General features: G+C 41.9%; 1 protein-coding gene across 4 annotated transcripts in view; it reads left to right on the top strand.

Annotated features, from left to right (window-relative positions):
- The window catches only part of DCUN1D4 (defective in cullin neddylation 1 domain containing 4), a 76,485-nt gene extending 61,399 nt beyond the window's left edge, over window positions 1–15,086 (top strand). For 2 of the 4 annotated variants that reach the window (XM_030313883.2, XM_032592992.1), the window contains exons 9-11: window positions 9,330–9,434; window positions 11,563–11,665; window positions 11,774–15,086. In XM_030313883.2, the coding sequence (XP_030169743.1) occupies window positions 9,330–9,434; window positions 11,563–11,665; window positions 11,774–11,829 (264 nt within the window). In that variant the 3' untranslated portion in view covers window positions 11,830–15,086. Of the gene's footprint in view, window positions 1–7,169; window positions 7,226–7,759; window positions 8,252–9,329; window positions 9,435–11,562; window positions 11,666–11,773 lie in introns of those variants that run through there. The other 2 variants (XR_004343550.1, XM_032592991.1) reach the window with 2 other exon arrangements.
- Window positions 15,087–15,362: the final 276 nt, after the last annotated feature.

The raw sequence follows: 15,362 nt of genomic DNA, 5'->3' as shown, positions 1-15,362 counted from the left end.
TTAAACCATGTACATTGAATGTAATTATTGCTATGGTTAAATTTACATCCCCTATAGTATTTTTTTCCTATTTGTCTTATCTGTTTTGTTTCTTTTTCCTTTTTATCATGACTTCCTTGGATTGAGTTTTGTTTGTTTTTTCTAATGATTCCGTTTTAATCATTCCATTCCACTATTGTCTTAATAGCTGCATCTGTTTCATTTTTCTTGCGGTTGCTCTAGGCTTTACATATACATCTTTAAATTTTCATAGTCTACAAATAATATTCTACTACTTTATGTATAACGCAAGAACTTTTATAACAGTAGACTTTCATTTTGCCCTCCCATACTTTCTGCTGCTGTTGTACATTTTACATATATATATATATACACACATGCTATAAATCTCACAATATATTGTCTTACTTAGTCTCTTCAAACTGTTACAACAAGATACCAGAGACTAAGTAGCGGGAATCTATTTCTGTAGAAGGGAGGTTGGGAGATCCAGGATCAAGTTGCCAGCAAGATTAGGTATCTGGTGATTGCCTGGAGCCTGATCCTTGAATGGCTGTCTTTTTGCTGTAACCTCACATGGCAGAAAGGAAGAGGGAGCTTCTGGGGTCTCCTTATATAAGCGCACTAATCTCCAGCCTCGTGACCTAACCACTTCCCAAAGGCCACGCTTTCTTTTTTTAAATTTTTCTTTTTTTTTTTTTTTTTTTTTTAACGTTTATTTATTTTTGGGACAGAGAGAGACAGAGCATGAATAGGGGAGGGGCAGAGAGAGAGGGAGACACAGAATCGGAAACAGGCTCCAGGCTCCGAGCCATCAGCCCAGAGCCCGACGCGGGGCTCGAACTCACGGACCGCGAGATCGTGACCTGGCTGAAGTCGGACGCTTAACCGACTGCGCCACCCAGGCGCCCCCCAAAGGCCACGCTTTCTAATAACCATCACCTTGGGGGTTAGGATGTCAACATACGAATTTTGGGGGAGCCACAGACATTCAGCCCATAGCATACATTGTTACCATTTTTGCTTTAAATAGGCAAAAATATCTTTGATGCACCGTCTTTGTGCTCTTTATTTCTTTTGTGTAGATTCACATTTCTTCCTGGTATCATTTTCCTTCTACCCAAGAAATTCCCTTTAACATTTTTCGTGGTACAGCTTTTCTGGTAATGAGTTCTCTAAGCTTTTAATTTGCCTTCAATTTAGAAGGTGCTTTTCTGGGTAAAAGATTTTAGATTGACTAATATTCTTTCAGTACTTTTAACAATCTCTCTCCCTTGGTGTCTCGTATAATTTCTGATAAGTCTGATGTTCATTTTTCCTTTGAACATAGTGTCTTGTTTTGTTTTTTATTCTCTTTTCACTGCTTTTCAGCAAGTTGATTATGATATGCATTGGCATAATTTTCCTTATATGTATTTTGGTTACGGTTTGTTTAGTTTTTTGAATCTTTGGACGTATAGTTTGCATTAGATTGGGAAGTTGGTCAGCTGTTGTTTCTTCATCATTTTTTCCGTTCTCCTCTGCCCTCTGTCTGGGATTATAGTTACACCTATGTTAGATGCTCGATACCGTCCCACAAGGCAGTGATGCCACGTTCAGTTTTTTGGGTCCCCCCCCCATCCCCTTTGTAATATTTCTTGCTACATCTGCTAATATTAATCTTTTTTCTTCTGCAGTGTCTAGTTCTGTTAATCCTAGCTAGTGTATTTTTAATTTTAAGTACTGTAGTTTTTCATCTTTATAAGTTCCTTTTGAGCCTTTTTTTTATGTTTCTCTCCTCATTATGTGATAATATCTCCTACCTCTTGAATATCTAGAACATGTTTATAACAGTTGTTTTAACAACTTTATCTTCTGGTACCATCATGTATGTCGTTTTTGGATTTCTTTCTATTGCTTAATTTTTATCTTGATTATGCGTCGTATTTCACAAGTTCTTTACATTCCTAGTAGTTTTTGTTTCTTTGTTTTTTGATTGGATGCTGGATATTGTGAATGTTATGTTTTTGGTTTCAGGGTTTTCTAGTATTCCTTTAAATAAGATTTGATTTAAAAGTTTTCCTGGTGTATAATTACAGTTACTTGGAGATTGCTGTCAGTCTAGGGGTGATTCAGCTTCACCGTAAGACTCTTTTTGAGGATTCTACCCCAGGCCATGTGTGTTAGGTCCTTTCACTGTAGCTGGTAGGAATGCAGGGGCTTCCTAACCCTGCAGGAACCCTGCCTGCTTGTTTGCCGTGTGATTCCTTCCCCAGACTCAGGCAGTTTCCTCTTGCACAGACACAGAGAAGTCCTTGGCCAGTGACTAGGGAGACACTTTGTAAATGTCTAGATCCCTCTCTGTGTAGGTCCCACCTTGGTATTCTGTCCTACAAATTATAACCACCTTTGTGTCCTTGAACTCTTGTCTTTTCCAACTCAGCAAGACCACTGGACTTGGTTTGGGTTCCCCCTCCTGTGCTCTGGCCTCAGAGGGGTATCCCAACAGTGAGCTGGGATCACCGTAGGGCTTACTTCCTGTCTCCTTTTTCTCAGTGGTCATGGTCTGTTGCCCATTGTGTGAGAGGCATCACTTCATATATTCAGTCCAATTTTCTGGTTGTTGGAACTGAAAGGGGAAATCTGATTTTTCTAACTGCATCTTGGTTAGAAGCAGAACTCAAGTTCTTCTTTTTCCCCCCTCTAACGTTTTCTTTTTTCCTACTAAAACATGACTCCTGGAGGTAATAATGCGTAATTAACACAGCAGACCTTTTAAAAATCAAACTTTTAATAGACGTGAAACTTTCTGATCGTTTTAACATCTTAAATATTCCCTGTTGTAAGTAACAATGGCATATGTTAAATATTTTCATTTATACTTTAATGTACCAGGAAATAAATTATAGTACAATACCAGAAAGTGGTAAAATGAGCTCTTTGACATCTCTCCAACAAGACTATAGTCCTGAGGATGTGATTGGGTTTTTTCCTCTCACTTTCAAACCTTGTAGCCAATTAAAAATAGTGCTTGGCTGTAAAGTTGCATTCTTTTTCTCCTAATTTTACTCTGACTTGAACTTAGTCTTATGGATGCCGTGGAATTGTGGAGCTTTAGAGCTGAAAGAAAGCATAAGAGGCCACTTGGTCCAGTGTTGTCGTTACGTAGATGATGAGACTGAGCCAGAAAGGAGGGGACGGCAGGAGGGCCCAAGCACCGCCCCTGTGGTGCACGTCACTGTCATCTCACAGAGCCACAGCGCCTTCCCTGACTGGAAACTGTCACCACCCTGTGGTGTCTTGTTGGAGGAAGATGGTGGGACATACATTCAGGGGCTGAAATGGCCAGTTTTTCCATACAAGTGGGATTTCATCTGAGTATTTTTATGTGGAAGGGTTTTTTCCTCGATGTAGGTATTATTATACAAGCAAATATCATTGTATGAATTCCTTTAAATAAAACAGCCATTTTTTCTTGATTCCTTTTTAATTTTTTTTAAGTTTGTTTGTTTTGAGAGAGATAGTGTGAGCGGGGGATGGGCAGAGAGAGAGAGAATCCCAAACAGGTTCCACACTCTTAGCACAGAGCCCCATTCAGGGCTTTGATCTCACAAACGGTGAGATCATGACCCGATCCAAAATCAAGTCGGACGCTTAACCACCTGAGCCACCCAGGAACCTCTTGATTCCTTTTAAACAAAGGACCTATTGACAGTAAGATTGTACCAATGGAATGAGGTAAAAAACTATAGTAAGTTTTTGTTGATCTGGGAATAGTTATTAAATGTCCGTTAAATTTGATTTTTCTCCGTTCTCTGTGGCAGAGGCAGGTAGCGTGCTGAAGTCATGGAGCGAGTGGACACCTCGGAGTTTTGAGGAGGACAGGTGTTGGGCTGAGAGGGCCTGAGAGCAGCAGCGTCTTAGCCCTGAGAAGAGCGGGCGTTCTTGGCCTTCCCCTGGCGGGATGTTTGGACTTGGTGCAGAAAGGAGAGATGAGGGGCAGATTGAGTGAGGAGGCTGTGGGCGTGGGGGGCAGAGGGACTCGAGAGGCCTCCTAGACCAACACAGGTGCATCCACACGGGGTGGGGAGGAAAGTGGAGTCAGGAGGAGCCGCCAGGTGGGGAGCAGGGAGGCCCTCCCTGTGAGGCGCGGGGGTGCAGGGAGCAGCGGGCGATTTCTCTGGGGGGAGTCCTTGCCCTTGCAGTCCTCAAACTAAAGCTTTACGAAGTTGTAACAGAGGGTTCTGTGGAGGCAGAAGAGCCCGGTGGGAGCCCCTCTTACTGGGAGGCGCTCTCACGGCGGCGCTTACTGGGCGACAGGGTGGTTCCCGCAGGTGGTTCCCGCAGCCTCCCTGGCTGTTCGTGCTTTGCCGGCCTCAGGCTCCCAGCGCTTCTGTGACCACTCCTGAGGGGGTGTTTCGGGAAGATGTAGGGAGCCCCACAGATCAAAGCTCCTGTGTCGTCTTCCTGTCGGTAAAATAGCAGCTGAGTCATGTCTGTCCATGCAAATTAGACGTGACTGAGCACGTCACTCATAGAGTTTACTAAGGAAAGTTTTCCTAGGCCTCGTTCAGCAACCTCTTATCAGAGAATCCCACCCGACTCTAACCTACACCTGTTGCGGTGGTTTGAGTCACTTCCCCTAATAAATTTCTTACTTCTTAACCAGTGTGTCTGTCTAGTTTCCCTCTCCACACAGTCCCCCCAACACACACACACACACACACACACACCCCCTCCACTTCTCATGTTTTCATTGTGAATTAGGAAGAAAACAGAAGGTTTTGTCCTGGGCGAGGACAAAAGCAGGAAGAAAGGAAGAATATGTAGTCATCTAATCCCAGGTTGGTTACCCTGAAAATCTGGTCAGTTTTATCTTTAAGATTACGCTGTGGTTATTGTGGACACCGAGGTTTGCCCAGCAGGTACTCGTAAAGCTAATTGGACCCTATGCCTCAGTATTTCAGCCTCTCTCCTCGTTCCTTCTCAGGGAAGCGACGTGGTACGTGGTACTCGGTGAAGAGCTCAGGCTTGGACTCACACTTCCCGGTTCATGATATTTAGTGCCCCGTGCCTCAGTTTCCTTATTTATAAAGTGGGGATAATAATAATGCCTGTCCTGACACGGTTGTTGTATTAAATGAGTTTAAGGCACTTACAACAGTTTCTGGCACAGATTAAGTTTTTCGTAAAAGTTACCCATAGAATTGCAAATAGTTGTTGTGTTACGCTTCACGGGCATTGTTTAGGTTGTCTGCATACCTCAAGTCTCAAATAATGACTTGTTTTCCAAGAATAGTGCTTACAGTAATACAGTCTGTGCCAAATAAAATGACAAGGAGAGACTGTGCCTGTTGGCAGATTTTTTTTCTTTTGTTCTAAAGGAAGTGTCAATAGTTTAGCTTAATTAAGTAATTGCCTTGCAAACATTGTTATCTGTAAGTGAGTTGCTGGGTAAGTTCTAAGAGCATAATTATTTAGTTTCATTTTTCCCAATGAGAGGGGACTCGGTTTTTTTGGACTTTTAGCTTGTTTTTAATGTGCATTAAAAAAAAAAAGCTCCCGCTCAAAAAACTGATTTACTGCATTGTCAGTTTTGTAAACTGAATCACAGTAAGCTTTGAGTCCTTTAGCATTATTTTTCCCTTACGTTTGTTTTCTTAGGTAGCTGTGTTGAGGAGGACTGCGTTCTCTCTTTATTTTTTGTAATCCTTGTGGTCTCAAGCGAGAAGTGCAGGACGCGTGTCTTCCGTTTTCAGTTTAGGCCTTTGGATCTCACACACCGATTTCCGACTTGGTTCTTGCCATCTATGTCTGTGAATTGTGGTCACATATATTGTTTCTTGAGCTCATCTGGTAAAGGCTGTCTCGAAAATTTTAGGGAGTTTTTTTATTTTGAAGGCTTTTTTCCTTCATCATTTTAATAATTCAAGGTCCATCCCCCTTTTCACATACAAGTCTTAAGCTGTGAACACTTTGTGAAAATTGGAACTAGATCATCTGGAACAGTTGGGGGCCTCTGATACAGCATATCTGGATACTGGATGTGAAAGATGTTAGAAGATTCGTCTTTATAATACCATACTTACATTTACATATTTACAGTTAATTGCTTTGTTTCTATTATTGTTTCTTAAGTCACTTGAGCCATTTAAGGAAAAAAATGATTAATCTTCACATTTTACAAGAAGACCTATCCTGGAACAGTCTTATATAAACATGAGTGCTTCTTAAAAGTATATGTATTAGAACTTTAGATCAGACCTTAATAGAACTTCATTACTCTCTACGTTAGCTATTGTGAGACTTCAGCCTGAGGAATGCATTTATTCCATATACAAAACATAACTTCCTCAAATCTTCAGATACATTCCTTTGGTTTTATGCGGCACCGCTAAGAGGCCTGATTCATCTGTAACTGCTTTTTAAAAATCTGTGTTTAAGGAGGCAGCAAGGCAGAATCTAGTTGTGTATTGTAGGGAGTTAGTGTATCTTTGGTGTATAGAACCTGTTTGGTTCCTATTATTAGAAAAATATAATTGTTTTTTAATGTGTTATCTTACGTTGAATGCAAGTGCGTGAAATATATACCTACACGTTTTGGGTCAGGAGTAGGCAGGAAGGAAAGTTTCGTTTCTTCTCCTTTAACCTTGATGGGCCTTCAGGGATACTGAGCGACTCTTGCCTGTCTCTCTCAAGGCACTTTCTGCTTAGATTCTGACCTTGAGATGCGGAAATCTGTCCCTCGCTCCTTGGTGCTCTATGAGCAGAGGGTCTTAGGGTTGGTGTTGACAGTGTACTATTTAAATTCTCGTGAGGAGCTTCTGTGTGTCTTTGCCGTACTCCTTGAATTTGTTAAGGTGAATTTTTTTTTTTTTTTAAACTGCCCATGATGTTGATGGCTGCCTCATGGCATTCTAGAAGATTCATTTCACTTTTAATTGGGACTCCTTTGCAGAGACTGCCATTAGGATCATTGTCACAGAACCCCCTGAGTGTGTCTCCCATTTTGCTGTTTAGGAGATGTTTGCTGTGAGATCTCTCAACTGTGCTGTTCCAGGAATTTTGAGCCTTTCCAGTTATGGTCATTCGCACTTAGTCAAGTCCCCCCACTGGCAATGTTGGTTACCAGCAAGATGCCACTGTTCCGACCGTGAGTGCATCCATAATATCTCTCTCTTATTTGCTAGGCAGAAGATGGTGTTAGTGATTGCGAGCTGCCGGCTGGCACCCTGGCAGAGCAGGAGTAAGTGAGTGCTGTTCAGCTTCCGGTCCTGTGAGTCTGATGCCTTTTCCTCCATGTTTTGGCATCACTGCCAAACACATGCATTGAAATCCTTCATGATCATCAGTTTGTCAGATGATTATATTGTTGCAAAGAGTCTGTCCAGGTCCTTCGTATCTTTTTTTTTTTTTTTTTTTTTTTTTTTTTTTTGTCACCTTAGTGTATGTCCATTGTGATGGGGACAGAGGCATTGATGTTGGAAGAAGGCACAAATGTATCAAGGCAAGACTAGTGATTTTAGGTGTGGTGAATGATGACAAACTGCTCAGAGGGAAAGCTTTTCCCGAATGCCGGTGGCGTCAGCCCTGTGCTGCACGAGCTGTTGTTCAACAAACGACGTTTGGGCCCAGTCCTGTGGTGCCGCGTGTGTTCTCCACAGTTTACTCGTTATTATTTTTTTATTTTTCTGTGGATTGCTTTATAGCATGGTGTGCTGTTGCTGTCTGCCACACCTATGTTACAGGGTAAGAGGAAGTTTTCCATTTGCTTGCACAGTGCATCACAGAAGTATGAACCCCCGAAATGCAACAAACCAATGAGGTGGTGGGCAAAAGGTGGGCAATCTCGGGAGCACCTTTTCTACTGTCTTCCTCTCCATGGGAGTGAGTACCGCAGCCCTGAGCAAGACCCGTATGCATGGCCGGGAGACAGGCAGAGAACGCCGTGGAAAGGAGGTCCCACCTGTTGGCATTGAACTGTGGAATTGGGCCCCCGCCATCCTCAGACTCAGTTGTGTGGCCTGTAACAGAGAAGGGTGACTTGGAGCCATCTGACCCGGTCTGTACGAGAACGGTCGTTACGCTTTATGACCGGGACCGAAAGACAGACCCCGTTGCACATCTTCCTGTATCTGCATCTACCTTGTTTGCTGTTGTTGAGTGAGGCCCTCACATTTGCTGTATTGTTTGAGTCCTTTACTTCTAAATCCGGTGTCATGGCCAGAAATTCTCTGTGTACTAAAGAGCATTTCAGCATTAAGTCCTTGGGGTAACAATTTATTTTATCGGAAGGTGTGTGTGGCTGCATATGTGGCTGACAGTGGTGGTCACAGCATCGTCTGTTAATTTGGCGAACGTTTAGAGTCCACCCCGAGTGAGATAGCCAGGCACTTTCTCCCTTTGTAGAAAAGTACTTCTGCAAATTGCCACGGTAGTTCAAATACCACAGGGAGGCTAGCTTTGGATGTGTGAGGTTACCGCTTATGGTCCCAGGTCCTTTGTCCCTTTGCATAGAAAGTGCCCACTTGTAGTTCCGGAATGGAAACTTGTACAGAAGGGGACAGTGAGAGAGGAGGATCCTAATTGCAAGTATCAGTGAATTTGAGCTTAATCTGCCCATATTCAGGTTTATGTAATATTTCTCTTCTGGTTTCCTTACAAAATGTTGTTTTTCACTGGGCTACTAGTTAGGTGTATTCTGCTAAGAGATTTCACATCTAATAAATCCAAGGTAAGAAGGACTGTAATAGGTTAGACTGTTTTCCCGCAGAGTAGGGGGATGCATTCGTCCTCTTAGAATCCCCAGAGCCCCAGCATTTATTATGAGTTGAATTTAATTCCAGCATGTTTAGGTACAAGAAAAACATTTACCAATGAAATGAAATTGTTGGAAAAAATGGTTTTTATTAAGGAAACCTGATTCCTAAGCATGGAAACCGAAACCCTTAAATTCCGTTCAGTTAAGTCACGGGCTTTGGGGTCAATACTAATGATTTGGATGATCATCAGAAATGTCAAATGGCGAGTGATTGAGTTGTAGCTTTTTCTTTATCCCATGAAATAATCATCGGTATTGTTACTACATAACTGATCCACTTTGCATTAGGGCGATCACTCAGCTGACATGAATTTCCTGTGGTAAATTGGTACGGTACCCAAACGATTAAGCCCTCCGTTGCGTTTGACTGCCTCCCCTCCCCCCTCCCTTAGTCTTGGTTCAGGGTTTTTATGGTGTATGATAAATGAGCTGTTAACTAATTTTGTGTCGAAGTGAAATAGAAATTTGGATTATTGGAATTTATTATTTGGGGGCATCTGGCTCATCCTTGTTTTTGTTTGTTAAACAGGAAAAGGACCAGCGCAGCCTAGACATAAACACTGCCAAGTGCATGTTGGGACTGTTATTAGGAAAAATCTGGCCCCTTTTTCCAGTTTTTCACCAATTCTTAGAGGTACCAAATTGCTATTTTATGGAATGTATGTTTGCTTGCTTAGAACTACCAAGTATACTTTATTTAACCATTTCACGTAATTTTGTCTGTTGTACTTTTCTGCCTTTAGGAATTATGGTGACGTGTAATTGCTGTCCATGAGCAGTTACCCGTTTTCTTGGGGTGTGTCTGTGTGTGGGGTCATGTGTCGCATCGCTCCCCGGCGCAGGTGCAAGCGAGACAGCTGGAGCTCTGTCCTTTCCTTTCTCTCGCCCCGCTCGGAAAGCTTTACTTCTGTCAGGATTTCCTACTCTGCATGAGCAAGATTCACTTTCTTTTGTGGCTCTAGGTGAATTTCCACTTTGAGCGAGCAAAGGTTAAAAAACAGCCTTCTGCCTTCTTACTAAAAGAAGTTTGTGATATATTGTTGTCTAGTCTCGTCTAGATAGATAAGAGATCTGTCTTCTCTCCAGGAACTTGGGGACCTAGACCAACCTGAGCGTTAGGCGCACTGGCTGTATCCCCCTCAGTTTCCACTTGCTTTACGTCTGCGTTAGAAAGACGCCAGCGTTTCACTCCATCGCTGTTTGTTTGCTTTAAGTGTTAATGATCAGAAGTGCTGAGCTGCTGGTTCTCAGGAGCTGGTTTTGATGCTGTGTGATGCTGTAGGACCTGCGAGTATCTGAGATGCAGGTTTGAGCTACTTGGGTTGTCCTACATGGCATCCTTCTTGCCCTCCAGCCCCAAACCCTTTAAAAGGTGCCCTTTGCTTGAAAGGATGAGGGTGCCGAGTCCTTGAGGAAAGCTCGGGCCGTACCCTGACCGGCTTCACCCCTGCCGTAATCTTCTGGGCAACCCACTTTTTGTATGGGTCCGGAAACACTTCCAGCTGATACGATTCTTTGAGGACTGTTACTAAAAATTGCTTTTGATGTTCCTAACCAGGACTCCTTAAGACAGGTCTGAAAACTCTAGTTTTACTGTGAGAAGTGTCTGTTTACATGGCAATCCATGTCTGCAAATGGTCTGTTCTAATTTCTCTGGCCATCCCATGACATGTTAGCTTTCTTTGGAAAATGAGTAGAAATAGGTCCTTGTTCTTGGAGTTGAGGAGACTGAGCCTGAGTGGGAGGTGCGTTTTAGCTGAGAGACCTTGCCGCAGGCAGGTCTGACTGCACAATTCCAGAAGCATCTTCAACTGTTTCCGTGACCGATGTTTGCTTTGCACTGCTTAGAAAGTTCAACTTGTAGTCTGTGCTTTGTTCTCTCTTTTACATTAGTTTGCTTTTTTTCTTTTCAAAGGACACAGCGATCCTTTCATTTGAGTTTCTCTTGTGTTTGCATCCTCAAAACCATTGGCTCAGCTCTTTGCTTTTTGATGTACTTGTATTGTTTTCCGGTGTTCCTGATTTTTAGTGGTTAGGATTCCAAAGCCGTTGAATCTGGGTTTTAGTTTTCAGTCTTTCTACAGGAATCGTGTACTTTAAAATATACCTGCGGCATATTTCTTGTCCAAGAGGAATAGAAAAACCACTTCATGGGTATCCTTGATTTGTTACTTTTGTGATCAGATTCAAGTTTTGAATTGTTAGAACAGTAACTTTCTTCAGTGGCTGGACAGAGCACCTAGCTCTGAGACCGCTGGTAGCACTTCGTAAGTTCTCGTAGAGTAAGTCGCTGCTGTGTGTACTTTGTGCTGACACCCGGCAGTGAGCTGTGCCGCTCAGGACAGCGTTACTCGTGGGAGCGGCTCTTTCTTTGGCCCCTGCTTTCTGCCAAGCACCGAGTGAAGTACCCTACATGAATTCTCTCTTTTAATTCTTGCAGTATCTCTGTGAAGTAGGTTAATTACCTCTTTTTTATAAAAGGATTTCTGCAGGTTAGGAATTTCACTTCTAGGGACAAAAATCACGTTTCTTTGATGTGCTTGTCATTTTGTGTTGAGCCCTCATAATATTTTTCTAATGCAAATTGTCATCTTCAGTTCTCTTGCTCTCTCTCATCCTTGTCCTAGATTGGTGCTTAACATCCCTCAAGTGGAAAGAGTTAACCTTCGTGAACTTGATTATGTTGATTCATACAGCAGTTGAAACCGTGCCATTTGTTAATTCTGAGTGTCGGTAATTCATATTACTTTTCCCTCCATCAGCAATCAAAATATAAAGTTATTAACAAAGACCAGTGGTGCAATGTGCTAGAGTTTAGCAGGACAATTAACCTTGACCTCAGCAACTACGACGAAGATGGAGCGTGTAAGTACCGGCGCTGGGCGCCCTCACACCCCCGCCACCGTGCATTCGCACATCCATCCCCCTGTGAGGAAGAGCCTCATAGCCGTGTTGTTTTCTCTCTCTCTTTAGGGCCAGTTTTGTTGGACGAGTTTGTGGAGTGGTATAAAGACAAACAGATGTCCTAGGACTTTATGCATAGCAGCGAGAGAGTCACTGTTACCACAGATATGTCAACCATTAGCCATAAATTGCTGTTTGTATCCAAGCGCATGCTGCTTTTCTTGCACTGTCTCCCTTCTGCAGGGACGTTGTGGTGTTTGCTATTGAACGGGTCAGCTCTGCTTGCTGTGTAGCATTGTTCTCTTGGAAGGCTGCTTTGCGGTTTGTATTTACACTACAGATTGGTGAATTTGCCAACGTCCTCACTGTGATGATGTGTATATTGCTGTTTAAATTTTGTATATGTGTATAAAAAGAAAAAGCTTCACCTAGAGATTATTTCTGCAAAACTGTATTGTAAAAATAATTTTTGTGGCATATTTCTTAGTCCCTTTTTTCAGACGAACCAATTCTACTTTATTTGGTCTCAAATGTAGCATTTCAGAAAACAAGAGAGAACAACTGTTACCACAAGCAAATGTTACCTGAATTAACCTTCTTGTTTAAGAGGCCAACTTTCGTGAAGCAGGTGGGAGTCATAAATTTTCAGAGGCATATACCAAATATAATTTGGTTTACTTAAATATGAGCGCTTTTAAACGACGGAAGTTCTAATTACTTGAACATACAGACACGCACCATGCCACAAGCCTTTCCACCATGCGAGGTGTAGGATTTTATCCTCTGAGGTTAAAGCCGGAGTAGTTCGAATATAGGTACACGTGAACAAATGAAAATCGCACGTTTTGAAAAGAGCTTGAAACTCTCGTAAACTTCCTTTAGCGGTTCTGTTTCTCCTTTTGCATTCTCCTGGTCAGTGTTGGGTCTGCCGATGCTTCCCGTGCCATTCGAAGTAACCTTGATTTCGCCTCCTCCGTGGAAGCCGAATGGTTCGCTGGCAGTTTGTCACCGCAGAGCACTTTTAGTTGTGGTTTGGATTTTCAGTTAAGCTTTCACGGCGTCTAATTTTCTAGTTTTTTGGAAAAAGAACTCTACCGTAAGCGAGAGGTTTCGTTTCGTTTCATTTTGTTTCTCTCATGCTAGGCTTTCCCTGGCAGAATGTCCATTGCAGGCAGTGGACACGAAACCACCAGCATTGAGCTAACTTTATTACGCAGTAGGACCTTTCCTGGAGGGGCCACTCGTCATTCATTACCTGGGTAATTTGTACAGAAAGGTGATAGCCATTATTTATGTGGATGAAGAAACAAGAGTAAACAGGACGGTATTTGGGGGTTTGTATGCTGTGTCTTCCCCCCCCCCCCCCTTGCCTTACCCTTCTTGAGGAAATTTTTAGGTAACATGTTTCCCCTCAACTAACTGGTGCTATTGAATGCCTGATTTAGTCCCTAAAGTTTTGTGAAAACGTAAAAGTCTAATGATATAAACCAAGTAAAAAGCTAATGGTGCATTTGAACAAATGAATCCTATAGATGTGAGCAGGACCCATGATTAAATAATGATTGGAAGAGGTTTGGGTTATTTCAAAATCTGGCCAAAAAAATCTTTTGGATTAAATGTGAACCTTTAAATGGCATTAAATGAGTAAAGCACACAGACGATGCTACTCTTGACCACTATTTCACAGTTTATTTGCAAACAGTGTTCAGATTTTCATATTATTTTTTTCCCTAACTGAACCACCAAAGACAGAAATTTTGTATGTATATACGGTGTGTGTGCATATACAAAATCATGATATGGTAGAGTGAAATGACTTCCTTTTTCTACCAAATAGAAATGTTTGGTTTGCTGTGAAATAAACCAGAAGTGTGAAAAACTCTGTAGTGATTAAGCATACTTGATCATTCCTTGCTTAGGAATTGTAGACTCACTTCTACCTTACAAATTCCTACCAGTTTGCACAAATTAATACCTGAGAAGCATAGAAGGTGTTGATGGCAAGCACAGCTCTTGGGACCGATGTGTTGCAAGGGGTTCCGTTCCAACGGGTGCCTGTTACTCCAGTGGCGATTGGCCATCGCCAAGTCTGAATTGGCGAAGAGCTTGATTTGTTTCCAAAAGTATCCTGTAAAGTTAAAAAAACAAAAACACACTTTAATGGCCACAGTTCTTAAATTTGATCAATTACAGTTTTGTTTAAACAAGTATGAATCACAGATAAAGTTGGTGTAAAAGTTATTGTTAGAAACTGGAGAATGTTTTAAACACTAAGCACAGTTAATCCTAAGATAAAAGGATTGTTATGGGGAGACGTTACATTTCATCCATAGTGACCATTTTGATGATGGGCGGAAAACCCGAGTGAAAACCGTTCGTGGTACAGAATGTGAAAGTAGGTATTCCAACGTGATGATAATCTTGCATATTTAGAAAACTCCAAATAATTTTCAAACTTCCTTGAAAAATAAGCCTCTGTGACTGTGGAGTGCTTGCCCTCAGTTCTTGATTTTATGCAGTCAGCACTTGTTTCTAGGGAGCAGAAAAGGGGCCAAATGAGTAATAAGATACTTTTCTCTTAAAAATGTTCCTAAGTTACATAAAATTGAGCAGTCATCAGACACTTATTTAGTGCTTAATGTTAAAGAAATTAGGGTGCCTTCTTCTGGTTTTTCTTTCTTACCTGTCTACACCTTTTCTCTCTTTCCACTGTGTTTTGAACTACACATTGCAATACTCCGTTGTCATGGAATACAACTTTTCGGTGTTTCCTGGTAGGTCAGAAGTTTCATGATTCGATTTGCCATGAACACCCACTGTAATGTTACGTGCCGCTTTTTTGAAACATGAACTCTGAATTAAGTTTTTACAAAATCTGACCAGACACCCCTCTAGATTCTCATTTAACAACGGACATCTGTTGCCTCTCAAGTCTCCGTTGTAACAGTGCTTTTGAAGTTTATACAGAAAGCTTTCCAAGTTAGTTTGTGCCCTTGGTTTTTATTCTTACAACTGCTAAAATACCTCTGTAAGCCTTATCTTTTATTCTTTCATATGTTGTATGATAAATGTATAGAATTCATTGACCAACTAAACGTTGGGTGTCTGTAAATGAGACCAAAACATGGGTTGCTTTTTATCATAGAATCCTTTCCCTTGGGGGTTACTGTTAAGTGGACAGCAGCCAACCTGTAACTGTGAACGCTTCGTGTCGTCAGTATTTGCATTACATCCATAAACGCGTGCAAGTCCTGTGACTCCAGCCTAACTACAATACTGTTATGCCACCTAACTTGAGTACAGCAAACTGGTTTTAGGTTTTCATGGAATTGATGTAAAATGATATCCCATAAATAAAAAGTATTTGTGTTTGGTTTCAGAACTGACTTGTCAATTCTTTCTTCACTTCCTGGGCTTTTGCTTCAAAAACCACTGAAGGTAGTTCCAGGGTATTTTTATCTTTTATTTTCTCCTCTCCCCGCCCCCCCCCCAATTCTTTATATTAAAGAATTTCAAAGCTACAGAAAAAAAAAAATGGAAGAATACAGTGAACACCCATCCATATACTCACCCAGATTTTCTGCTCGTTAACATTTTGCCACCTTTTCTGTACCACCGAGTGTGTGGGTGTGTGCGCACGCACACACACACACGCGTG

Source organism: Lynx canadensis, chromosome B1 (assembly GCF_007474595.2).
Source record: "Lynx canadensis isolate LIC74 chromosome B1, mLynCan4.pri.v2, whole genome shotgun sequence".
NCBI lineage: Eukaryota > Metazoa > Chordata > Mammalia > Carnivora > Felidae > Lynx > Lynx canadensis.
This window is presented reverse-complemented; position numbering and strand designations above follow the sequence as displayed.